Source organism: Beta vulgaris, chromosome 4 (assembly GCF_026745355.1).
Source record: "Beta vulgaris subsp. vulgaris cultivar EL10 chromosome 4, EL10.2, whole genome shotgun sequence".
Taxonomy (NCBI): Eukaryota; Viridiplantae; Streptophyta; class Magnoliopsida; order Caryophyllales; family Amaranthaceae; genus Beta; species Beta vulgaris.
Window position 1 is genome coordinate 61,491,758 of NC_079205.1, and position 27,289 is coordinate 61,519,046.

The 27,289-nt window shown below is 34.7% G+C and overlaps 3 protein-coding genes across 7 annotated transcripts; 1 reads left to right on the plus strand and 2 right to left on the minus strand.

Annotated features, from left to right (window-relative positions):
* Positions 1 to 514: 514 nt before the first annotated feature.
* On the minus strand, positions 515 to 8,943 carry LOC104890150 (cyclin-dependent kinase C-1). Its single transcript, XM_010675535.4, has 12 exons — positions 8,642 to 8,943; positions 6,334 to 6,415; positions 6,109 to 6,202; positions 5,976 to 6,005; positions 5,740 to 5,828; positions 5,575 to 5,647; positions 5,368 to 5,488; positions 5,123 to 5,240; positions 2,333 to 2,472; positions 2,196 to 2,253; positions 1,893 to 1,963; positions 515 to 1,442 (listed from the first exon to the last, which is right to left on the minus strand). The coding sequence occupies exons 1-12, from the start codon at positions 8,749 to 8,751 to the stop codon at positions 908 to 910; spliced, it is 1,521 nt and encodes a 506-aa protein (XP_010673837.1). The 5' UTR covers positions 8,752 to 8,943; the 3' UTR covers positions 515 to 907.
* Positions 8,944 to 10,795: 1,852 nt separating this feature from the next.
* Positions 10,796 to 14,874, minus strand: LOC104890149 (RINT1-like protein MAG2L). Its single transcript, XM_010675534.4, has 4 exons — positions 14,356 to 14,874; positions 14,138 to 14,242; positions 12,860 to 12,978; positions 10,796 to 12,700 (listed from the first exon to the last, which is right to left on the minus strand). The coding sequence occupies exons 1-4, from the start codon at positions 14,651 to 14,653 to the stop codon at positions 10,835 to 10,837; spliced, it is 2,388 nt and encodes a 795-aa protein (XP_010673836.2). The 5' UTR covers positions 14,654 to 14,874; the 3' UTR covers positions 10,796 to 10,834.
* Positions 14,875 to 15,368: 494 nt separating this feature from the next.
* Positions 15,369 to 19,045, plus strand: LOC104890148 (urease accessory protein F). 5 transcript variants are annotated; one of them, XM_048643638.1, is made up of 3 exons: positions 16,119 to 16,422; positions 17,521 to 18,284; positions 18,398 to 19,006. In XM_048643638.1, the coding sequence occupies exon 2, from the start codon at positions 17,543 to 17,545 to the stop codon at positions 18,260 to 18,262; it is 720 nt and encodes a 239-aa protein (XP_048499595.1). In that variant the 5' UTR covers positions 16,119 to 16,422; positions 17,521 to 17,542; the 3' UTR covers positions 18,263 to 18,284; positions 18,398 to 19,006. The 5 variants fall into 5 exon arrangements, 3 of the variants coding, with proteins under 3 accessions (XP_057250490.1, XP_048499595.1, XP_010673834.2); XR_789646.4 differs by having other exon boundaries at positions 16,120 to 16,422; positions 17,521 to 18,632; positions 18,753 to 19,006; XR_008969180.1 differs by lacking the exon at positions 17,521 to 18,284 and having other exon boundaries at positions 15,369 to 16,422; positions 18,398 to 19,045.
* Positions 19,046 to 27,289: the final 8,244 nt, after the last annotated feature.

Below are 27,289 nucleotides of genomic sequence, written 5' to 3' on the forward strand. Positions count from 1 at the left end.
TTACTTTTGTTTGTTAAGCTAAGCTTGATTTAATATATTTAGATGTAATAATTTTTGTGAGGTGTATAATTTTCTAAATGTTGATGAACATGTATCATTCTAATAGACTATTATTCTTTATTAGCCGATTGATTATAATTTTCTTGTCCCCTTTTGATTTTTATTTTTTGGTAAGATGATCTTTATGCAAGTTGGCTTAAAAGAACTCTCCATGTCGGTTGATTATTGTAACATTTCTTGATTCTTAATTATTGTATACTCTATATATATGGCGCAACCCAGACGTAACCGTTGTTCTTTAAGTTTCTAATTCTTACCCCCATTTGGATAGAAAAAACTAAATAATTAGAAATTTACTCTTAACAACGGTATATATAATATATGTATACCCTAGATGTGAAAATCTACGGAATTCAATCATGAAAAGGTAAAAAAGGAGGCTAAATTTGTATCTGTTTGTAGAATATTATTGTTGAAAATGCACATTGAAGCGACTCTAACGAAGATTACATGATAGTATCGTAATATGGTTGAACTTTATAGAGTTTAACTTGAAAAGGCATCAGATTGTACAAATAAAGTTGGTCTCTCGCTAGATAAATACATCAAGGCTAAGCTACTGCGTACTGATCAGTAGAAAAGCTGAGGCAAGAAAAGAAAAGGGCACAGTTCTCTTATAAAACTCATTAACCAAAAAGTAAATCATAAAAAAATCATAATTCGTACATCAACCCATCTTCCGGAGCTGCCTAATTGTACAGATTCATCAGTAACCAAAAAACAATTGCAAACTTGGATCCATGATGTTATTCTTAACCCATAAACACTTTCTTGCTAGACCCAATGTCTAAATCTAGCATGAAGAAAGGCGGTCCAAGTTGCCTTATGCTCATTGCAAAGCCTATGATTACTGCTGTTTCCAACCATGCTGCTGACTATGTTTCCTACCCATCATGTTTGATCCTCGGCCAGAACCGGACCCATCATACGGACCACCTTGCTGGTAATTTCGGGAACCATCATAACCACTAGAATTACCACCTCGTGGGCCTGTGACTGGCAACCCATTTGAACCATATGCTTGGCCCCGTCCATGTTGCATATAGGGGACATTGCCATAGCCTCTCTCACCACCTTGACCACCCCTGTTAGGGCGATTACGGTTACCACCAGGGTTTCCACTCTGTGAATATCTGGACGGTCCTCGTGGGTTCCCGTGATGATGACCAGGCCCAGAAAGAACAGGGTGCTGAGAGCCTTGCATGGGCTGATTAGGTCCAGCCTGTGTCTGAGCATGAGATTGACCAGACTGCTGAATGGGAAAAGCACGGGAATATGCTGGAGGATGCTGTTTTTGATGTTTAGCGGCTTCCTCGTGCTGTCTTTGCTTTTGACGTTTCTGCTTTGTCTGGAATTCATGCGACGATTCATACTTCGGTAAACTGCTTCACCAAAGCACTGGGTTTTGTGAGAAACTCAAAAGGAAGTATGACAAGAATCTATTTTAAACATTGCCCAAAAAAAATCTGTTTCAAACGAGTTTTAAGTTGCAGATGACATCTATAACAAACCTTTATTTTCTAAAATCATTAATTTGGAGAATCTAATTATATGATATGAAGATGTAGAATATTAAATACAAATAATAATTAAAAAATAAAGGAGCATGAAAGCATGCAAATAGGCAAAAAGTATCATCAACTGTCAAGATACATGTTTTCGAAATGCTTTGTAGGACTATATAATCCTTTATAAATACAATTTCAACAAAAAAAAAAATACTGCATTTTTTTAGATAACCTGACTCATTTCATGATTCAATGATAAATCTCTGTGCAATGCACTCACATAAAAACCAGTTAGATATTCAAGGAAAGAAGAAATGAAGGGACCTCTTAGGATCACACGGCAAAGGATCAGTCCAAAAGTACTCAGCATCAAGCGCGTCCCCGGTAGAGATCCTCTGTATCAACATTAAAGGATTTAGTGTGAAAGGAAACGAGTAAATGTGATTATTTCGTTATAAAGCAAGCTCGAAGTAATGGAAAAGCAAATGGCAGATTTTAGACAACCAATAAGTGATACAAGCTCACAGCGACCAGCCACATTATCTGTTTTCATTTCCTTCTACACAGAATTAATCTTAACAAGCCACAACCAATCAATTGTTAATAAGGTAACCTGCCATTTAATACCTGTGCAGGATCAAGAGTCAGCATCTTCTCCAGCAGATCGAACGCATGGCGATCAAGGCTATCACAAAAAGAAATTTTAATAGTGAGTGATTTAATTGAACAAAACAATTCACAGTTTCTCATGCCCTCGAACTTACAGTCTGAAATGCTCCCGAAGACGCCTCTTCAATGGCCTGTTTGGCTTGAAATTAGTATACCAAGGTAGCTTTGTAACCCCAGGCCAGCTGGACTCATCTGGGGTTCCACACAGCTCAAAGATCTTATTTATTTGTTCTGGCTAAGATAATAATAAGAAAAAAGAACAACCAATGATTAGTAAAAAACTTCCGTTAGCAGAAGGGAGTAGTCCCTCAGCAATCACAAGATATTAGTTAAGAACTGAAGGTGCCACATTAAATGACAGGAAAAGCATGGGATAATGCATGACACAAAACGATGTGAATGCTGCAATGACCTTAAGGTTTAGTTTGTCCCTGCGGCCAATATTGCCTCCCTGAACTTAGAAAGGGACTCACCAACAACTCTTATCCACAAATACAAACTTTCCTTGTCCAATCTTAGATCTTCCTCTCTTCTACGGTTCTTAAATTGTCGATACCTGCCCAACGCCCAATCCCTTTGTTCGGGGGTCAGCCTGAGTTTAGGTCCATCATGTTTTACCATATAGAGTGGTGAGACAGGGGCAATCCTCCCTGGAACCAAGACCTGAATCCTGGTAAGAGCTAGGATCTAAAGAGCATGATACCCCATTACTTTATCTACGAGCATTATATTAGTCCTCAAAGTTTGACTAAAAGCTACAAAAACATAGAGAAAGGTTGGGAACCCCACCCCCTCCCTTCTTCCTCCATCATCAACTCATTAACCTAAGACCAGTCCTCAAAGTTAAACTTTTCTCTTTCCCAAGAATATGGACACCACTTCTGCAAAACTAGCTAGACGAAAGTGAGGTGCAGATTTAGCAAGAAAATTATTGATAGGAATGATTACAGAGCATATGCTATACTTCCTCCGTTTCTTAATACTTGCAACCACTTGACTTTTGCACTATTTATCTATTAATCTTGAGTCTTGACTATAACTTTTTTATGATACTTAATTGAAAATTTTAATCAACTAAGATGTTAAAACAAGTCTCAATATGTATTTTCCGAATGTAAAAGTTAACTTTTACTAATTGATAATTGGAGATACCAATGGTCAAAGATGTGCCATTAAAATCGTGAAAGTCAAATAGTTGCAAGTATTTTTAAACAGAGGGTATATTTCTTACTTCCTCTATTTCGTTTTAAATGCAACAAATGAATATTCTAATATCTCACAAATAATACCCCTTTGTTACATTTAAAACGAAACGGGAGAATATCTAACCATGGTGTTAGATATTCTGCTACTTGTGTTGGGCCAATTTCATGGTGAGTTTAGGTAACACAAGTAGCAGAATATCTAACACCATGAAATTGCATTGCATGACAAGGCAACCCACACTTAGTATGCTCCCATATCACATAAGATATAAGATGTCAAAACAACTCTCCTTACCCTTTCAAGAAAAGAGAGTGTTTGCACTAGATCCTAGCAAATAGGAACATGCACCCAAGCGTATGTAGAGGATGGTGCACCCTCTCCTAAACGACGTATTTTAACATATTAAGAGTCAATGATTTTGTAAAAGAGGTTGTTATTTGCTTCCCTAAATTTTGCAACTTGTTTCCCCTTTCCAAATATGATTGTTAGCGAGATTCTTTTTTAAAATTTTGAATTTTAAAACGTATGTTCTTTTAGTTTGAACTAGATGTTTGGTTACTATATGTTCTTTACATTATGACTTATGTTCTTTTGTAATTAGAAATTTACATGTTCTTTAATATTTTATTATGTGTTATGTTACAAGAATGATGTATTCTTTAGGGTGCACGATGAGCACTATACACCCTAGTGTATAATCCACGCTTTGCCTTAAGGATCTAATTCAAGACAGATAAAAAGTACAGCAATACGGGAGAAACAGTGAGCTGTTTCACATAATGCCTTACCTTACATGACTACAAAAAGCCAAAAACACATACAAGCTATTCTAGCAAAAAGCACAACAGTAAAATCTACTAATAATTTTGTCACAACCAGCACATTTGCATGATCTACATTATCAACTTCTGGAGAGAATCAAAAGTTAGCAAGAACACTTTAAAAAGATCAAAAAGGAAGCATATAAACCTCAATCAGAAGTTGCCTGGTAAATGTATGAAAACAACCTATTATAAATCGAAGACTACTACGTATCAATAGTCACTTTACTACAAAAAACAAAGGCGCCCGGACCAGCCTACAAGATTCTGGTAAGTGATAGGTTTACACAAAGAAAGATTTGTTCTCAACTTGGCAATAACAATTTACCCAAGCAACTCAGGAATTTTCTACCAGATTAGATAGAGCGCAATAAAAGAAAGAATCAATAATCTAGCAGCTTACAGCCTTGAAATGAATTTTAGCAATAACGAGATTAGATTGCACGAGAAAGAGCTGAAGTCTGCAGGGTAATGAAAGCAAATCTATAGCCATCCTTTGAGACTTGAAGATGGCTTGGAATAAAGAAGATGCGGATTTAATGCGAAAGGTGAACTGCAATTATTCTTAAGAAGGAGAAGAAAACAATCAGTTGCGGCAACTTATCAAAAGAAATCAGGAACTTCATGAATATGCTTCCCGGGTTTCCTTGACTCGTATTTTAGGCAGGAGAGTGTTGCAGCTGATAGGGTTGCTCCTAAGCTAGGAGACAACATAATTTAGATGTTTCTTAGTGAATAATTAATGAAAGGGTTAACTTTATTGATCACCCCCCCCCCTCCCCACAAAAAAAAATACAAAAAGGAAATGCTACAGAGACTTAAAATGTGGTTTAATGGTTTTCTTTGTTCCTGCTTTACCTCATCTTTCCCAGGAATCAATGGTTTTCCATCGAGAAGCTCTGCAAAGATACAACCAACTGACCACATATCAACAGCAGGACCATACTTTGTGCTTCCAAGCAGCAGCTCTGGAGGTCTACAACAGTGGATGTGCATTAGCAATTGATCTGGAAAAAGAATTCTAGCAGAAACTACATAGCAGTTATAAGCAAACACAGGAAACAGAGAGAGACATACTATCCTTCACCAAATCAACTACATACCTATACCACAGGGTAATGACACGATTTGTAAGATTACTATTATGCTCATTTGCAAAAAAACGGGCAAGGCCAAAATCTGCAAGTTTTAAAGTTCCCTTATTGTCTATAAGAAGATTTGCACCTAGAATTACAAACAGATATAAGATTATTAGTCCATGTACAAGTGAAGTGTCAGCAAATAATAGAGAAAAACTGCTCCATTGAGACCTTTTATATCACGATGCAGTACTTTGTTTACATGACAATAATGGAGTCCCATCAAAAGCTGTTTCATATAGCACTGGAAGTTGGAATTTAAAAAATCAAGCACTTGTTAGTTGTTACCAAAATTGAATAATATAATAGAAACAGGTTTGGGAAGAATCCCTATACCTTGATCTGTGGGACAGAAAATGTTGAAGCACAACGAGCGAGACCAGCTAAATCATGATCCATGTACTCAAAGACCATGAAGATGCCACCTTCATATTTGTAATCAACAGCAGCAAGCACACAAAGTTCATTTTAAAAGTGCAAAAGATACCACGATGGAAAATGATATAGGAAGTGTGTACTGTGCTTGCAGCGAATCTGAAAAGTGCAAAACAAAGCCCAATATATTTACTTGCCTGGCTTCCCTTGTTCATCCTTCTCTGGACCTGGGAACAAACGTGCAATAAATAAACATTCAAGCCACATATGCATGAAACTAATCCATATAGTTATTAATAGACAAAAAGGTTGAAAGCCAATGTATCTCACCTGGAGAAGCCACGATAATCTCTTTTAGTTTGACTACATTTTCGTGTTGGAGCTTCTGCAGAATCTTGATTTCACGTATGGCAGTAATGGGAAACTGGAAAACCAGTTAAAATTCATTACACGTCTTGTAGATTAAGCATTGAAGTATTGAACGTTCCTTAATGAAGTTTCAAGATATATTAATATTGAGAATAAATAGAGTTCGCTTGTTTCCTGAGTGCATACCCCTTCCTTCTCATTCTCCATTCTTATTTTCTTTAAAGCAACAACTTCTCCAGTTTGAATTTCTTTAGCTTTGTACACTTGTCTGCAAGTAGAAGATCAAGAACAAAAAAGAGAGAACACAATATATTCATTCTGCCTTTATTCACATATCATACTACACATGAAAGGCAAACAAAGAAATAATGCCTTCAACACAAATGAGAACCAAGATGAGTAAAAATATAGAAAAGATGTTGACACCTTAACAAGTCTTCAACTTTTCTTGGAGAAACAGGAGAAAAGGTAGGCTAACATTCAATTGTATCTATAAACATATATGTACAGTATCAAGCAAAAATTCACAAGCCACAGCAACTAATTTGATCAACCACATGGCACAAATGCTACACACAGCTATAAACGTCACATTAGAGAATTAGCTCAAAATATCACTTTTTTGTCCGGTCTTACATTTACAAACAGGAAGGACGTCTTCATCCCAATCATATAGCCAACGCATGTCGAAAAATCATCAGTGTAACCAAACATTACATGTGGTAGAGCCTGCAACATAGTTTTAAATACCATCCAAACAAGACAAATTCACAAAGAAAGCCTGATCCTAGAGTACATTATATATATATGGGTGTTAATAGTTGCCAGTTGCCACATATCTATAGTGAATACTTCATAATTGATAGGGCTAGCTAAATATTAGCTCTCTTGTTTTGAGAAAAGTCCACAATATAGACCTAAAAGTTGGAAATAAGTGTGCTACGTCAGATATTGAACTTTTTAGGTCAGCATAAGATAATACTCTACCTAACCCACTACGCTGGCATCGGATTGACAGGCCACATCAGAAAATAACAATATGATATCTTCCTATTTTCCTATCAGATTTACATAAGAACACTACCAATTATACACTACTATAGCCAGCAGATAAATGTTAAAAGTACAAATTAAAAGACCCAAGAACAATCATATCAATGAAGCTTAAAAAGATCTACAAAAAATATTAGGACACAAAAAAGTTGACAAAAGTGTTTATTGTGTTGACAAAAGTCAAGTAGCAACTGTTTCACTTCCAATGTTAGTGTTTAAAAATGAGATCATTAGACATAGAATCAGTAATAGTGTAATACTATACAACTACACATGATTCCAGTTGTTTATTGTGTTGTAAAACATACCGTAACCTCTTTCTACCATTTTTTAAGTTGACAATAAACATCTAAGCCTTCCCCTTCCTTCCCCTTGCCCTCACCATCTCACCCCCCCCCCCCGCCTCCTCCCTTTAATCCACTTCATCTCACTATCTCAGCCCCCTATCTCCGCCTGTTCCTCTTCTCTAAACATCCTCATTTGCAGCCAAACAATATATCCCACCACTGTTCCTCTCTGAGCGCACACCACATCCCCACTCTTTATTGCAGCAGTCATTGGAAATAAATTAGGTCCAACTTATTAAGAACTGGAGTTGGCAGAAGTCTATACTTCCTTAGATTCCCTGCTACTAGTAAACAAGTTTAACCATCAAGGGACAAAGACTCAGCTATGAATTATGATTGCACATCCCTCCTTCCTTCTGTGTGTCTAGATTTCGTAAGAAATGGGAAGACGAGGAGAAGTCACAGTGGAAACAACCGATCATGGGGTGCTTGAGAAAAGGTTTCAATCATGCCATGGCGATCAAAAAGGAAGATGAAGGTACAGTATTATTGTTAAGAAGGAAGAGGTGTACCCAGTGCCATAAAAGGGTCATGTTAAGATTAAATAAGTCTCTCACCCATTAATATCTGACCTAGACACAAACACATAACAGCTGGATGAGTTTTCTAGCTCAACAATGTTCATCTACAAGGCACTACACCAACCATTGCCACTCCCAGCCGACGTAAAATCACTCCCCTTTCGCAATCCACACCTTAAATTCTCAGCCAATTTGACCAAACCTCAATAAAAGATGTAATCAAGAAGTACCCACAAAACATAAAACCCATCCAAGAACAAACTGCAGCTATTCATGTTTAGCTCATCATATAAGCACCACAAATAAGGGTTTCAGCAGAAAAAATCAGTTTTAACCCACTCCAATCTTACCTAACCCCAAATGTTTTCACAAATCACAATATTAAACCCTTTTAAGCATCTAATTTATCTTCAATTACCCCCAAAATTTCAGATTACTAAAAAAAACTATGAAACCCTACTTGTTAAATAGCAGACAACTAAAGTTAGGCAATCAAACAGCTTAAAATAACAGCATGATCGAAACACACAAAAAGTAAATTGAAACGAAAAAGTAGGTAAAAAGGAGAATTACGCGTAAGTTCCTTCACCAATTTGTTCCAATTTCTGGAAACAATCGACACTTCGCGAGCCACATGACGATAAATTCTCCAAGTTGAGTTGTCCTGTAGCTGCAACCGCCATTAAAATAGGGTTTGTAGAAGAAGAGATTAGGAGAGAGAGTATTAGCAGAAATAGCGAAGTAGATGAAGAAGAAGGAGGTTAAACAAAAAGATTGGAGTTTCCTATAATAATCCTATAAATACCTTTCCTCTCTTTGTGTTTGGGTTTGGGTTTGGGTTTGTGTTTGTGTTTGGGTTTGTAGATGGGAACATTTGCCTAAATTTGAAGAATTGTGATGAACATAATAATTTGGTAAGGAAGTGAAAAATATGGGGTGTTTGGCAAAGATGAAGATAAAAAGAAATTTAAGGGTTATTGCAATTCGTAGATGGTGCACACGTTCATATGATAAGCACTGTGCGCATATGTATATGGCTAACAAGTCAAATATACATGAATAACAAGTTAAATGAACACATGTACATGGCAAACAAGTCAAATGAACACGTGTATATGGCTAACAAGTCAAATGAATATATGTAAATCTCTGTTAGTATATGTTCATTGGTATTGGCTCTTTATGTTCATAACCTAGTGCTTGATGTTTATCGTGCGCACCTTTCTCACCATACGTACGTGTGCACCTACTAATTTGCGAGAGTATTATAGCCTGGTATGAAGTATGTCGGAAAGATGTCGAACTAACGAATAAACTTTATTTCGTTTTAACTTCAAGGTCAAAACTTTTCTTTGAAATTCCTGAAAGTAATAGATAATTAGATATGACGTTAAGTTTTAAAATTTCAAATCTTTTTGGATCTTATTGATGTAGCTTGTATACAGAACTAGGAAGATTACCATAGTAGTATTAATTAATAATTCAATGATGATCTCAAACCTTTTATACTATCCCACACGATTCTGCCCATTAAAATTGGATGACATTGTCAAGTATATACCTAATTGTTGACTGAAGAGAGTGTTTGTCTCGGTTCCCTCCTTCCACAACCATTGTATCATAACAAACTTTTTGTGTTATTTGAGATACGTGGATAGTTTTTTAAAAGAGAAAATACGTGGATAGTTTTTTAAAAGAGAAAATTCATTCTATAATATGAAGTCAAAACGATATCTACAATAGAAATCATAAACTAAAATATATAGATCTAATTGAAAGTTTAATTCCAATCTAGCAAAACCACGAACGTTGAGCAGAATTAACCTTCTTAAATATTCCTCTTTCATATCGTTATTTCATGCAGTCTTCTTCGATGGGGTCTAATGACCTGATGTAGAGCTAGGTTAATTCAACCAATTTACGTGAAGTATTGACCGCAATCCTGTACAAAATCCTATCCACAAATCAACCTTTAACTGAAAGTCTGGAACCAAGGTCTAAAACTCTAAAGCCCACTGACAAACAAAAAAAAAAACTAATACACCCACCGTGAAGGGAGTGACTATAATAGCCATAAAGAAAAAAGACATCACAAGATGACACTTATTGAACAGCAAAAAAAGGAGATAAAGTAAGAAAGTAAACTAGAAACTGCAAAAAAGGAGAGAAAGAAGGGGCTCACTATAGATGAAAACATCCATGGTAGTTCCTCTAGAATTTTTTTTTGTGAAAAGAGATGAGAGAAAGGAGTAGAGGGGATAGGTTATAATACACCCGGATGTACCATTAGCATGGTACACCCAAGGCTTTTTTTTTTTTTTTTTTTTTTGCTCATTGCTCATTTGAAACTCCAAATGAGCATAATCTCATAATAAATGAAGCTCCAAATGAATAAAAAATAGTCGTATGATATACCCGGATATATTATGAATGCACTCGAAGAGATAGCATCCGTGGATAGTTAATAAATGGAAGAGAAAAACAGACGAAAGAATTGAGAGAATTGCACGATATTAACGTGTCAAAGATTAAATAGAAGTAGCATAAGAGGGAAGAATAAGAAAAACACATACATTCCCTTTAGTATTTTTGGAAACAAACAAGGCATGAGTAAAAGATATCAAATTATTCTGGCATTTCAAGCCATAACTGTGGATGTTAAAGTGGCAATTTATTTAAAACAATGGTCACTTCTCATTAATCAGACCAAAAATATGAAATGATAAATAAGGGGAAAAGAAAGCAAAATTTCTGATTCAAAGTATCTCAGCCAAAAAATGTTCTCTTATTCAAGATCTGTAATGTCTGATCTACAGATAAACTGAAAATACTATAAGTTAACAAGCAATCAGAACATTTTACACTGTCTAATAGGTTGGACTTCAAATCCTTCACCTCCTGTTTACCCAATTTCAAGAGCTTAACCAAATCTCTAATACATGAGAAAAACGCTTCGGGGCGAGCACAGAAGGCCTTAAAAGCAATGAACAGACCTTCCATATCAGCCATCAACTGTTTAACTCCCATATCAGACAATCGAACATCGAGGGAGAGGAAACTGCGAAATATAAAATGGTCAAGTCCATCAGCTATACTTCTCCATGTATCCAAAAAGTTGAAAGCATTTAGATGCTCTTTGATCAGAAGAAGTTCGCTTCTCAAATTATCCAGTGCTTCCACAAGATCATCAGATATAGTTATATCACTTTCAGTAACTTGCTCAAATTGTTCCACATTCTTGAAATAATAGAACGAGTTATTTTCAAACTGGTGAAGAACATGAGTTATTAACGCCATTACCCAATTAGTCTGCATCTCAGTTAAGCTCTCAATTTCTTCTTCAAAGAAGCAACTGTCATTCTTTCTACCTGTTTCTGCGAGTCTCAGCTCCAAAAGATCCACATCATCACTCCATTCTTGCAATTTGAATTCGGAAAATCTGGCTGCATTGATCAATTGACAGACCTTCACTAGATTTCCTTGAGCGCTCTTATACCTTAGAAGCAAAACTTTGAAGAAGCGCCAAAGGAACTTCCCAGGTGCTGATCTAATGAACTGAACTCGACGTGCAGTACCTGGCAAAGTCTGGCAGCGCTGGATCATTTCCCAAGCTGTCTTAAGAGCAAATTCTGCAGCTGAAGGAGCTTTGTATTGTTCTCTGGTAGAGAGAATGTAATGGTTATTTTCTGTCATGAGTTTATGATCAGTAGACCAAGCTTGTTCATTCTTCAGTTCTGTTTTTACTTTATTCCAGGCATCCTTCAGCTCTATTTTAGCCCAAATATGGAGCCAATCAGGTCTATCACAAAATAGAGACAATGCTGATATACTTGTTGTCGGCCCCGGGAAAACATATGTTTCTGAACTAATAAAGGATTGCATACGTTTATCAAATTTGACAATTTCATCGATAAGGTGAAGCCAGGAAGAAATAGTATCTGCTTTAGTGTCTTTCTCTTTGTATCTTCCAGCAAGAACTGGGAACACATATTTTTCCAAAAATCCAGAGAGAACTTGCACCATTGAAGACACCCAAGCTTCCTTAGCACTACAACTGACTAGCCTTGCCTCATCAATCAGAGGCTGCAAAACATCATCGACTCCTTCAATAAAATCATGCGTAATTTTGTAAACAAGCGCAAACATAAACTCCGGCTGACCAATCCATTTGAGCAAATGATGCTCAATCCTTGATGCTATAGATAAAACTAGTTCATCTATGGCCCAAAGCCCCACAGTTTCTTCTTTCTTTTGGCCCAACAAAATAAGGTGCCATTCTTCCCTCTGCAACTGTACATGCTGCAATGCACAAAGTGCTAGAAAGCTTTGGGAATAACTTTCTTTCTTTTCACCTTGCATGAGAACTAGGGGATTTGGGATGCCTGTAGCCTCGCTATTTTCCGTGTTTGATGTTGAAAATTTGGGAGGCCATCCTAGAGAAGCAAGAAGACTGCGATGATCAGCAATTATCTGAGGCCTAAGCACGCCTAAAATCTTATCCACTCTGGCATCAACAGCCTTCAAGAGGTTGCACCAATGAGGATGATTTTTCAGTACACCCAACAGAAGCTCCTCAATATTGTTGATGGCCTTCACAGCCCTATGAACATTGTCTAATTTTGCATGAACACGCTGCAAATCCATTGAAAAAAAGGTATATAAATTTGTGCCTGTCCCAATGCTTCCTTTGTTTCTTTTTCTCCATTTTATAATTCAAAGTATGATACTTATAATCAATGTCTACATGCACATACATGAAAGGAGAAAGAACAGGGCAAAGTCGGTTATTACTCCTAGAATCGATGGACTCGGATCAGTTCTTGAGAAAGTATAGCCAACGCGTCGATCCAAAGCAGATAATATGGCATCCTCAAGATCTCCAACCAGGGTTTCCAACTTTAGAGCAATCCCTAAATAATTCAAATACTTAGCAGTAAGTTTTTGCATGCATACATAATGGTCCACAACCTACTTACTGAAAAAGTAATAATAGCTTACCAGGCCTTATCATGTAAGAGCAACTTACTATAAACAAGCTTAAGCTTTACATGTTAATCACACAGGAGAAATGACCAAGTGAATAAGACAAAGAACTCAACAAGAGAAAATCAAGTGAAGATAATAAAAAAGGGAATTCAAGCATTTCTTTGGCATCTTATTTTCCAAAATGCCCGTGATTAGGCAGGTGGAGTTGGTAAAACATTGTGCATATATATTTCATTTTCTCAATTTCCATATAGATCATACATATACATTAGAATGAAAATACAAGGAGCCCTTGTCTAACACCTAACGTATATGAATGATACACTTAATAATTCTACAATTGAGACAACGTCTCACCCTGTATTCAAAGGACGAGTGCGAGGTATCCATAGATGTTCTGTTACCACACTGTTACTTAATTGCACAAACTATCCAGAACGTACGAACAATTCTCGCACCAGCAGACCCATCGACAGCCAAGGTACCTAACATCATTCGCTCAATCCTAAATTCATGGCCGAGAAAGAGAAACACCACACAAAAAGAAACAAATAAAGAAGAAACCAATTGTTAAAATTTAGTTCTGATTCTTAACCCCAATATCCATCCTTCACTAACCAAACATCTAGAAAGCTACTAATTGACATTCCAAAAGCTACAAATCAATATTCCACATGAAGCAACTAACAAGGCACTCCACAAATTACAATCACAACTTTGGCTTTTCATGGGTACCATGCTTAGGAAACAAAAGTCTATAACTCCTTCAGCTAACAACCACCCTCCAATCTAACTTCCACCAATGACAGTGATGTCACATTGCGAAAAGCCGAAACTTGGGTGAAAAAACCATGTATTTGCTAAAGAGAACCACAAAATGGGAACAACCAAAAATAGAAAAAAGATATACAATCTTTGTGTAAATGCCATGTTATAAGATAGAAACTAACCACAAATAAACAGACACCCACATCAGCTAAAGGAATCAAACCATCAAATCTAGAAAAACAAGCAAAACATAGAAATTGAAAAACCATGTTCTCAATTTTTACATGCCCACTTTACAAAATCAGCAATACCCACCTGCATACTCACGTATACTTTCGATCCGCCGCAATTCCCTCGCAATATATGGCAAATCTTTGCCAATAATCTTCTCAATTTTCCTACATTCAGCCCTATTTCCACCTATCAAACAAATTAGTTCACTAAATTAGATCTGGGTCACATTTGAAAACTTAATTGCTTAATTTACAACAATTGAAGAACAGGGAAAATCAAAAAAAAAAAAAATGACTTACAGTAGGAAGAAATGATGCTGAGATTTTCCAAATTAAAGATGAAATCTTCAAGAGAAGATTTGGCGCGAATTGAACGAGAAGAAGAGGAAATTAACAAACTTCCAAGATTTGTATGGAGATTTTGGAGGTGGGTTTGAAGGTGCGCACATTTTGCATTGAATTCCATGGATAAAGCTTCAAACTTTGAAGGATTTTCAAGGAGGTTAAAGTAAAACCCTTGATTGTTGATAAACCCTAATGTTTTTTCTGGGATTTCATTGAGTTTTGGAAGAACATCTTCTTCGCCCAAATTTATCATTTTTTTTTTCTCGATTTTGCTTACTTTTCTCCTTTCTGGGTGCTTTTTCTCCTGGTGATTTGCTTAGAATATGCGTAATTTCTGTAGAGGAAATAACTCGTAAATATAATTTGAGAGCATGTTAGCACCAAAAGAATAAAAATTAACAAAGAGGAAATTCATTCATGAATATCAAATATCATAATGGCGGTGGATTTTCGATTTTTGCAAATGGTGGGAGGTAACTTTAAAAAATGTTACTTAAACTCCTTCTAAATTCAATTCAATTAATGTAAATTTAGTTTAGTTTAGAAGAAGTTCAGACGAATTAAACTCAGTTCAGATTAAAAAAATAGAGTATAACTCCACGATTACTATCGTATGATCTAGATAAAAATTAGTAGGGTTTGGTTTGATTATTTTATAAGTCAGCAGATCAAACCTTTATCATTAAGTCAAACCTTGCTTAGAGCATCCACAATGGAGAGGATTTCTTCTCCTTTTAGCTCTCTCTCTTCTCAAAAAGGAGCTCCTCTCCATTGTAGACCAAAGCAAGAGGATCCTCTTAGCAAGAGGATTGAAGGAAATCCTCTTTTTGTATAGGAAATGGAGCCTCGGCCCTTGTGCTGAAGAGAATGATGACTGAGATGCAAAACACAGCTCCTTCCCTTTGTTTTGCTGCGTTTTCACAAGAAATGCTGAATTTTTTATTTTTTTTTCTATAGTGGCCCACTTGATAGTTGTTTAAGTTTATGGGGTATGTGTAAAGTAAGAAGAAGAGGATCCTCTTTGTTGTAGAAAAATATATGGAGATGTTAAAAGGAAGAGGATGAGTTAGTGGGAAATGAGGTGGAGGAAAGAGAAAATGAGGTGTCAAGAGGAGAAAAGGAGAGAGAAAATATAAGAGGAAGAGGACCTCCTCTCCACTGTGGATGCTCTTAGCATTATGGTATCTCAAAATTGAATAACACTAGCTTGATTTGTATGAAATATGACCATGTTTTGTTACTACTTTAATACTTCATTCATTTAGAAATAATTGCATCATTTCATGTGATTTGTCAATGCAAATGGTGCAATAATTTCTAGATGGAAAAAGTATATGCTTTAGAATTGATGAGACCTAAAATTTATTCTATAACAACCGTTATCCCACTAATCTAAGATACGGCTTACTTGTAACAATTTGAATCTAAATCCATCACATTCACATGTATGCATTCAACATCGAATTACTTGAAATATAATTCTCTACTAGTTATATTTCTCTTCACATCAATGTAATGTGAGACCCTTCACTAACCATTTCTTTACGTCTATCAAATTTTTATTTATGTTTTTACTATGCCTTTTTAAAAGCGACATATTATCCTACTAAGTTTTAATATATATTCTCACACGAACAATTATTTGAGGACGTAAAATAACTTTTTTTTTTTAAGAAAAGCCCACTAGGATAACTAATTTTCATTAAGCAGCAAAATGACCAATTTACAAGAGTACAAGTCTTCACTCCCTCACTCCATTCTCTCCTACCTTGCCTTACCTTTCTCACAAGTCACAGCGTCCCATTTATTTCACCCTGCTAAAGATTGCAAGAAATATTTTAAAGCCTTTGACTTTTTATAATTCAAGATTCAATCTTTTGGTCACAAATCAAAGGTATTGTGAGAGTCAGGGATAGCTCTGATTGGTTAGAGCTTCCCACTCGATTTTAGGTGATCTGGGATCGATTCTCATCCCGTCCTTGTGGCTCATTCGCACCAAAAAAAACAAAAAACAAATCAAAGGTATTGTATCTTCTCTTCTGTTAAATTTAAACTCCTGTTTATGTCAAATTTCTTAATTTTTACTTGAGTTTCAAAGTCAATTGTTTGTGCAAGTAATCTAGAACTCCAAACTTTAATTAATCATATCATTGTCTTTCTCTCATATTGTTTTGGCAACAATTGAAGGTACTTTTCTGTTCTATGATTCTATCTCATTTTTATCATTCAGTTAGCTGTTTTGATTTTTTTTATATATAGAGCTATTTAGAACTATGGGTTTGACTTAATGTAAAGATTTAAGAAGAATTGTTCTTAATTGGAGTAAATACTACTAGAGTACTATCTAAATCTTAAGCAAGATATAAAATATAAATAATTACTGGGTACTGGGTTTGATCAGGTTGATTTTTAAGCTATGCTAACAAACCTTTTTCTGCTTTGGATTGGTATAGATGAGAGATTTTGTTATTTTGAGTTATTTGAGAAGCCCTAACTTACTTTGAAGTTGGGTTTCGCAAGGATTTTCGCGTTCGATTGGCATCTAGAGGTTAATATGTTCCACAATATCTTGGTGTGGTTGAATTAAATGGCTAAATTGGTTTTAACCTGTAAATTAGTTTAACTAAGAGAGGGAACTTCCTCAAATATAAAATTATGTGAAGTTGGTTGGTTGACGAAACTATTCCTCTTAAGTTCTACTTCCGACAAGATGGAAATTGTTGCTCCCGAATGTAAGTGGATTTTTTCATGGAAAGAAAAATTCCTAAAGTGAACTTTTCATGGAAAGAAATTAATCATACATTACGTTTCGCTCATGTTCTAATCCTGCCACAAGGGGGTCCTTGGGGGTTGGGGTTAGGCTGTGTGAGGTTTCTGGTAAGGTCGTTCTCGTTTATCATATTTTCTGAGGAATATAAAAGTTCAGAAAAATCAGAATCATATCTTGATTTCCAATGTGATGTAGTTGCCATGTTAGATACCGTTATTCACTCAAGTTCTGGCCAATAAGATTTTACCCTTGAAGTGTGTACTTACGCCGCTCCTACTGTTGAATCCAGATAGTCTATGAGATATTACCTTTGAAGTGTCTGCTTATGCGGCTTTTCATTATAATGTCAGATTGTCTACCTACTTGCCCTTCATGGACGGTGTAATTGAAGCACACAAGGAAAATCCACTTGATCACACCTTGGAATGGAGCCTATGGCAACTTCTCGATTCCTTGTTGCCAACAGGTGGTTTTGCACATTCATTTGGCCTCGAAGCTGCAATACAAGCTCGTTTAGTCAGTAACTCTGAAGATCTTGAGACTTTTGTGATCCAATTATTGCAAAATACAGGGAGCTTACTCCTCCCTTTCATACATGCTACTACTCTATCACATGATATAGTGTCTTGGCATAAGCTTGACAGGATGTTAGATGCAATGCTAACCAATGAGGTAGCTCGCAAAGCATCAACTGCCCAAGGTTCAGCTCTACTGAGAATTGCTGCAGCAATGTTTACAGAATTGCCCTCTTTGAAAGCCATGAGAGAACAATCATTGGGTGGTCCGGCTATTTCTTTCCACCATGCTCCCGTCTTTGGACTCGTTTGTGGGCTTCTTGGGCTTTCACCTGATGTCTCTCAGCGGGCTTACTTGTTCATCACACTCAGAGATGTAATCTCTGCTGCAACTAGGCTGAACTTGATCGGACCTCAGGGTGGGGCTATTTTACAGCATAGACTGGCTTGTACAGCTGAGAAGATTTTCAACAAATGGAGAAATCGTAATGTCGAGGATGCATGTCAAACTGCACCTCTGATTGATGCTGTGCAGGGCTGCCATGGCTACTTGTTCTCTAGAATGTTCTGCTCATAGATGAGTTCTCAATATGTTATGGGTAGAAACTCCTAAGATATACCTATACTAATTTAGAGGTCACAGTGGCATTTTGGGTTATTCGTGCGTAACTTATTCTATAAACTTTCTAAAATACCCCTTATTTTTCCGCAGATTCCTAAAATGACCGTCAGTTTTTCAAGTTACAAAATGTGCCTGGTGATACTCATGTAATGGGAAAATTGTCCAATGCAAGAGCTCCTTCCTTTGCTTTTCTTTTGGAACGGGGGTTTATACATCTTTGTACAATTGGCACGAGCTCGCCCGTCTCCAGTGGTTTATGCAAGGTTGCGGGACTTAATAACTCATATCTCGAGCCCAAGCATTCGACTCCACTCGCTACTTTGAGGTAGAGATCTAAACTCTTAAAGTGGGACCAATGTTACCATTCCAACAAAAAAAAAGAATCACGAGCATTTTGCTTGGTGAAGTTACAAGTAATATGGTAATCATCTAACTTGTCTTTCAGGATTTTCTTGGGGGCTACTTGGTGTTTTTTTAGATTGTTGTGATCTAAAACTTGCTGAGAGACATAATAACATCCACTTTGAATGCAGTGTTCACCTTTCTGTTGTGTATGCTGATGCTAAGATACTCCCATTTAATACTACTACTTGTTTTTACTCTTCTTGTCAAATTGTAATTTAAATTGTACTGTCTATTTGTAGACATCTTAAATTCTGGATCAATGAGCCGAAAGCCTGAACATCATTTTCTTTTGCATATACTGTCAATCATCAATTAATTTTCTGGTAACCTACACTTATAGAAGTATATATATTTCATACAGGCATAATTACTAATTATGCATGTACATACAATTGATATATAGTTTGATACTGGGGTAGTGATAGATCGATTATTTATGCTGAGATACTTCTTTGTCAATTGTTGCAAAATTTTGACGCTTATGATTTCCTAACCTGCAATTTATTCTTATGGGAGGAAGTTTGAATCTAAATTTCATTAATAAAAATTATACATCTATATTCTACAATCAATTTTCAATAGCAATGTATATCGGTTCTGAAAACAAAGTCATTTTTTTGGTGCCAGAACATGGAACTATGAATCAAAAATTTCAATTTGGCAATTCACCACATTACTCAATTGTTCTTTCAATACAACTTTGCAAATTCATACCCATCATAAATTTGATAATTAAATTTTGTATAAGACGTACTCGTCCGGTCCCATAATATAGTGTTTGTTTCTTTTTTACATGGTCCTAAAACGTAACTTTGAGCTTTATTATCTTCAATCCCGTATTAACAAAAAATATAAAAAGTTGATATTATGAAAAAGTGCATGTCGAGATGAATCATCATACATGAGTAGGTTTTTTTTGTATATAACAACGAGAATATTTAATCAAATATTTTAAAGTTTGACCCACCAAAAATGAAATAGACGTTATATTATAGGACAAGCTGATCTTTTATTTGAATAATCAGATATATGAATGTGAATGTTCATGGTGTTGACTAGTTATATATTTGAAACTACTCGGAGTTACAAAACTGTTGTAACTATCCATGAACCTATCTCAAACCAGATATCTAGAGCTATTTGGACTATTTACCAGCCAGTAAAACACATTAACACCAGACAGAATAGTTTTGTCAAACTTATAATTAATGTGGTTAGTCATATTTCCTATTCTCCGTTCGAGAAAACTCGCATGAGAGATGTCCTTGGAAATAAAGAATAAATAAATGGATAATTTGTGATATTGTTAGCAATATATAATAGGTTCATAATTTTTATATAATTGTAATTTGTATATATTCGTAATAGATAAGTATCTTATAATAAGAGAACTTGATAACATTATTTCCATGATATTAAATTTTGATCAATTATTGTATAATAAGTTTTTACAAATATTTCAGGTGAATAATATTAGACAAAAAATATACTAATTTCAAAACAAGGTTAAACCATGACATGTGTCACAACTCACAAGTCCCCTCTAATCTCATACATATAAAACTATAATAAATTCGCCAATAAATCAACATTTGGCATCTCTTTTAAATACCAAGTGTCTTTTTAATCATCTCTAAAAAAAAATGTCTGCCATATGTGATTATAACAAACAATGATCAATTGGATAATATGGGAAATATTGGCAATTATGAATCAATATAATTTTTCAATATATTTCAGCTTAATTGGTTGTATTAGGGCTAACTCTAAGAAGTTTAAAATGGAAATATTAAGCAATAAATAAGCCTTAGTTATATCGATTGACGTGTGATTGTACTTCAAATAATAATGTATCGGTAAATGTATTTAATGCTTATAGTTAGCCCTAGGCGCTACATATAACATTTTCCTTAATTAATTTATTTACTAAATTTTCAATTTTTTTCAATAAGCCTATACTCTATGATTTTTCAAAATCACAAGGGTACGTGGTGAATTTTGGAAAACGCGAGGGTACCTGGTGAATATTAACAAACTTCAGGGGTAGCTGATGAAAAAACCAATATATATATATATATATATTATACATATTTTTTTATGCAAATGAGGCGAAGCCAAAAGAAATAAACGAAAAACAAAAACAACACATCCTATTAAAGAATCGTACATGGGATAACAACCCCACGGAGCGTCCTGTACAAACCGCAAGATAAATGGCACATGATTCCGTGAATATCTAAAGGGGCTTCTTCAAATCGATGCAGACGATGAAGTTGATCCACCACACGATTAGCCAACCAATCTCCAACTCGATTGCCTTCTCTATATATATTAATCACTTTCACATCCCAATCATATTTACCAAGTAACCTAACAAATTTTTGAATGAGGTGAGTGCACCCACCGCAGCTACTACTAACTGCATGGATAGCTTTTATAGATGCCTGATTATCTAACTGGACTATGAGTTGGCCTATCTGAAGATTTCGTGCTAGCTCAAGCCCATTTAGGAGCGTCGTTACTTCAACTATAAACGCAAAATATCACCCAAAATTTATAACTAAAGTTGAGATAAGAGCACCACAATTATTTATAATCAGTGAGCCTTCTCTTGCCTCACTAAGGGAGTGTTAAGTCATGAGGCAAAGCCAAAAGAAATAAACAAAAGAGAAGGTATTGTGTCATACAAAAAACCAACTGGAAAAAAAAAACTAATTGAAAGAATAAAAAAAACCAACTGAAAGAATAAAGTAACCAACTGAAATCATAAATCAATTACCTAAAACTAAAAGTAAACTAAAACTACCTCATTTTATATCAAAGCTTTCTCTGTTATTATCAATTGTGGTTAACGCAAGGTCGTTGAAACGTATGAAAGATACGATTCACCGCCGAGTTACACGACTTTCTTACTTTTCCGGCGTCAAAATCCGGCGACAGACTCGCCGGAGCTCCGTTTCTATATTTAACATTTGCGCTGAGTCGACTCGGTCGAGTTTCGGGGGGTTTAGTTTAGTGGAAAGTTGGAAAGTGGATTTGCGGGAATGAGGGCTGATATTCTTTGAAGGAAAATTTTAGGATTGAAGAAGATGAAAAAGTGGAGATTTTTGGGTTTTAAATTTATTTCAACAAATTCAGAGTACTGGGCTCACCCCGTCTGACAATATGCATTGGGTTAGATGGTCTGACCCAATACTTTCACTAAACAAAAACAACACATTCTATTGAGGAATCATACGTGGGATATCAACCCCATAAGCGTCTTGTACAAACTGCAAAATAAATGGCACACAATTATATGAAGATTTAAAGGGGCTTATTCAAACCAATGCAAACGATCAAGTTGATATCTACCACACGATTAGCCAACCAATCTGCAGCTCGATTGCCTTCTCTATATATCTTAATCACTTTCACCTCCCAATCCTATTTACCAAGTAACCCAACCCATTTTCGAATGATGTGAGTGCACCCACGACAAATACTGCTACCTGCATTGATAGCTTACTCACAAGTCTGATTATCTAACTAGACTATGAGTTGGCCTATCTGAAGATTTCGTGTTAGCTCAAGCCTTTTTAGGAGCGTCATTACTTTAGTTCTAAACGCAAAACATCACCCAAAATTTATAGCTAAAGTTGAGATAAAGGTACTATAATCAGCGCGCCTCCTTCCGCCTCACTTGGTGAACTCCTTGTTGCGCCATCCGTGTTCAGCATACCCTAAGGGAGGCTAAGTCATGAGATAAACTGCTCTTGTTTCCTCCTTTCCGGATTATCAACTTCACTACAATCATCGTCCGCTTAAGTTTCATCGAATCTTATATTTAATAATGTAATTAAGTCTAGGGGCATTTTCATTTCCTCTACCAAAAAAAACAAACATATTAGGCCAACGCCAAAACCACCAAGTACTGCATACAATGTTGGCCATGTTGCACTTGCTTCATACTCCACATTATTTCACAACTATTCTTATAGTCCACCCTGATGATTGAAAGGAGTTGAGTTCGCAAATCCTTCAAGTTTTCTCCAAATACTCTTTGCAGCAGCACAATCATGAAGTATATGAAGTTTAGTTTTACTTATTTTTCTCTATTTGTTTTAAAACGTCTCTTAGTAAAATTGAATCACAAGTTGATGGGCACTAGAATTGTCGAGGTTAAAGTTTTCAATATTTGACTAAGTCAAACGAGGAAAAACAAAAGAAATAGAGTATAGGCTTATTGAAAAAAATTGAAAATTGAAAATTTAGTAAATAAATTAATTAAGGAAAATGTTATATGTAGCGCCTAGGGCTAACTATAAGCATTAAATACATTTACCGATACATTATTATTTGAAGTACAATCACACGTCAATCGATATAACTAAGGCTTATTTATTGCTTAATATTTCCATTTTAAACTTCTTAGAGTTAGCCCTAATACAACCAATTAAGCTGAAATATATTGAAAAATTATATTGATTCATAATTGCCACTATTTCCCATATTATCCAATTGATCATTGTTTGTTATAATCACATATGGCAGACATTTTTTTTTTAGAGATGATTAAAAAGACACTTGGTATTTAAAAGAGATGCCAAATGTTGATTTATTGGCGAATTTATTATAGTTTTATATGTATGAGATTAGAGGGGACTTGTGAGTTGTGACACATGTCATGGTTTAACCTTGTTTTGAAATTAGTATATTTTTTGTCTAATATTATTCACCTGAAATATTTGTAAAAACTTATTATACAATAATTGATCAAAATTTAGGCCCTGTTTGGCAATAGCGTTTGAGGTAGCGGGTAGCGGTTGGACAAGGTCAAAAAGCTACTTAGGAAAAAAATAAGTGTTTGGTAAGGTAGCGTTTGTAGTAGAGGGTAGAGGTTTAGGTAAAGGTTGGGTAGTGGTTGAGAAACGCTTCCCATGTTAACGTTTCATAAAAGAAAGCAGCGTTCAAAAATATATTTTTTTCAGATTATTTTTAGATATTCATTTTCCGGAAAAAAAAATCAAGAAAATCTTTGAAAAATCATCTTATCTATAACGACAGTAGCTACAAAATTCCCATTATATTGATCAAGTTTCCTCAGTTTTCTCTCTTTCCTTTTCACTATATTCTAAAGAGAGGTTTATCTTCTCATTTGAGCATGAAATAAGAAAGAAGCAAAAGAGATATAATTTTGTTGTGAATAATCAATATAATTTTGGTAATAATCTTCATTGATAGTGAGATATAAATACAAGAATGATTTATGAATGTAGAGACATATCTGTGATTTCGATCTCTCTCACTCTTCTACATAATTTTTCTTCCTTGTTCAGAATATGAGAGATTTTGTGTAGCTTTATTAGAGGATACAAGTTTTAGTAATTTCTTGTACCTGGAGTTGTTTTGATATGGTGGATGTATAAGTTGATTAAGATATGATATCCTTGGCAGCTAATATGGAGTACATATAGGATACTATAATATTTTCAGTTATATATGCTTAGCAATATATTAGTGATAAATTAAGTTGGCACTCATTTCTCATTTCTTCAAAGTTGTATTGAAAGATGCTTTGGAGTTCTCAAGCAGAGATGGAAGATACTTTCCAAAATGCCACAATTTAGTGTTGAGACACAGATTCAAATAATCGTTGCTACATTTGCATTGCATAATTACATTAGAATAAATTCACCGGATGATCCTCTTTTTCGAGTGTTAGAGCATTATCCTAATTTTATACCATCATTTGAGCTTCCCGATGTTCAGCCTATGGCACAAGGTGAAACTGGAGTGGAGAGTTGTACTTAAATGAAAGTAATTCCCGATATTTTTGTTTGTGTTTATTATTTTTAGAATGTTTTTTAATGAATTGTTTAATTTTTGTTAATAGTAGTAAAGTACCTAAATGTCTGATTGGTTTATGTACTTTATTAGACTCGTGTGCCAATAATACTCCAAAGTAGGAGTATCTTCGGATCAAGAATGGGTCAAAGTGATAAGCACATGTGATATTTTTTTTTCCCATATTTTGTATTCTATGTTAATTTGATCTTTACAATATTAAGCATTCTTTTGTAATTGATTGGATTAGTAAGAAGTCGATTATACTTTTATGTTTGTGTCACCTAAACTTTATGTATTTTGAATCGACTAAATTGTACTCCTATGACTTTATATACATATAATCGATATTTTCTAGGAAAAATTGATTCTAATAATTCAACGTTTAGTCGGTTCGCGAAATTAATTTTAACTTTTTATTATTTTGAAATAATTCTGATTGGAAGAGGATTGTTTTTCAAAATAATTCGAATTTTTTTCTTTTCGTCATCACTAATGTGTTTTGGATCTATTCTATGCAACAGAAATAAGAGTTTATTTTTTAGAAGATATCCCAAAATTAGGATTATTCTAAAATAATCAAAAAGTGGGATTAAATTCAATGAACCGATCAAGATTGGATTACTAAAATCATTTATATATAAGTTGGTCTGGTAAGAGACCTCCTGGCCAAGCCCAATATTCTTCTTTAATAGAATGACCGACCAGTTTAATGTATTCAGTATTGATATTTTTTATCCAAATATTTTTTATCCACCAAGTTATCTTTTGAAATTGTCAATTTTAGTTCGAGAATCAATAAAACAAATGAAGATAAGAGAAGGGAAGATTAGAATAGTGTTGGGTTAGAGTAAAATATAATGGGTTTGTTAGAAAAATTCAGTATTGGGTTCGTCTAATTTTATGTTAAAATTAGACAGCATATATATATATATAGGGTTGGGATCCGGTGAGAATAGGTCCTTATGTGAGAACACTTATTTATGTGAAAATGAATCTCATCCATAGATTTAGGTTTAATCAAGTGGCCCACAATTTTTCAAACAATAGAACTAAACTAATTTTGCCTCTCTCATCCAAAACAGTCGTCTAAACAACTTTTTTCCACTCTCTCTCACGCGTTCATCTCTCTCTCAATCATGTTCTTCTCTCTCTCCTCCTAGAAACCTCCATTGCTGAACTTTCTTGCTAAATTATTATTTATTATTTCCATATCATGGTGACCCTCTGTTATATCATAGTGACCCCTCTGCTGTATCATAGTAACCAACACAAACTTCTGTTATATATCATAGTGACCCTCTGCTGTATCATAGTAACCAACACAATTCTCTGCTATATGTCATAGTGACCCTCTGCTGTATCATAGTAACCAACAAAACCCTCTGCTATATATCATAGTGACCCTATGTTGTATCATAGTAACCAACACAGCCCCTGCTATATATCATAGTGACCCTCTGCTGTATCATAGTAACCAACACAATTTCCAGAAAAAATAATGTGGAATCCGCAAATAATCGAACTAAAACTTTGAAGAACTAAAACTCCATTAACGACGATATAGAGGAGAAAGAAAGAGAAGATCGAGAGAGAAAAAAAGTAGCGTGAAAGGGATGAGGAAGAAGGGGGGTAAAGGGTAAACTAAATTACGAAAATGCCATTACTCATAAGTGTATTTAGGATGGTTAGATTAGTTTAGATCCAAAGGTCCATATTTGTTCTCACATAAAAAAGTGTTCTCACATAGAGGATGGGTTCTCACAAGAGCCCTCATATATAATATATATATATATATATATATATATATATATATTATATATATATAATATATAATATAATTATATATATATATGCTGTCTAATTTTAACATAAAATTAGACGAACCCAATACTGAATTTTTCTAACAAACCCATTATATTTTACTCTAACCCAACACTATTCTAATCTTCCCTTCTCTTATCTTCATTTGTTTTATTGATTCTCGAACTAAAATTGACAATTTCAAAAGATAACTTGGTGGATAAAAAATATTTGGATAAAAAATATCAATACTGAATACATTAAACTGGTCGGTCATTCTATTAAAGAAGAATATTGGGCTTGGACCAGGAGGTCTCTTACCAGACCAACTTATATATAAATGATTTTAGTAATCCAATCTTGATCGGTTCATTGAATTTAATCCCACTTTTTGATTATTTTAGAATAATCCTAATTTTGGGATATCTTCTAAAAAATAAACTCTTATTTCTGTTGCATAGAATAGATCCAAAACACATTAGTGATGACGACAAAAGAAAAAAATTCGAATTATTTGAAAAACAATCCTCTTCCAATCAGAATTATTTCAAAATAATAAAAAGTTAAAATTAATTTCGCGAACCGACTAAACGTTGAATTATTAGAATCAATTTTTCCTAGAAAATATCGATTATATGTATATAAAGTCATAGGAGTACAATTTAGTCGATTCAAAATACATAAAGTTTAGGTGACACAAACCTAAAAGTATAATCAACTCCTTACTAATCCAATCAATTAAAAAAGAATGCTTAATATTGTAAAGATCAAATTAACATAGAATACAAAATATGGGAAAAAAAATATCACATGTGCTTATCACTTTGACCCATTCTTGATCCGAAGATACTCCTCCTTTGGAGTATTATTGGCACATGAGTCTAATAAAGTACATAAACCAATCAGACATTTAGGTACTTTACTACTATTAACAAAAATTAAACAATT

Bases quoted from the DNA above. Each gene is read 5' to 3' on its own strand.
- LOC104890150 (XM_010675535.4), bottom strand. From the start codon at position 8,751: ATGGCGGTTGCAGCTACAGGACAACTCAACTTGGAGAATTTATCGTCA. The intron at 5,829-5,975 runs GCAAGTAAATAT...ACAAATATGAAG, and splicing joins GGATGAACAAGGGAAGCCAG to GTGGCATCTTCATGGTCTTT. The intron at 5,241-5,367 runs GTATGTAGTTGA...CCACTGTTGTAG, and splicing joins GTCATTACCCTGTGGTATAG to ACCTCCAGAGCTGCTGCTTG.
- LOC104890149 (XM_010675534.4), bottom strand. From the start codon at position 14,653: ATGATAAATTTGGGCGAAGAAGATGTTCTTCCAAAACTCAATGAAATC. The intron at 12,979-14,137 runs GTGGGTATTGCT...TGAATTATTTAG, and splicing joins AAGTATACGTGAGTATGCAG to GGATTGCTCTAAAGTTGGAA. The intron at 12,701-12,859 runs GTAATAACCGAC...ATGGATTTGCAG, and splicing joins CGAGTCCATCGATTCTAGGA to CGTGTTCATGCAAAATTAGA.
- LOC104890148 (XM_057394507.1), top strand. From the start codon at position 17,543: ATGGACGGTGTAATTGAAGCACACAAGGAAAATCCACTTGATCACACC.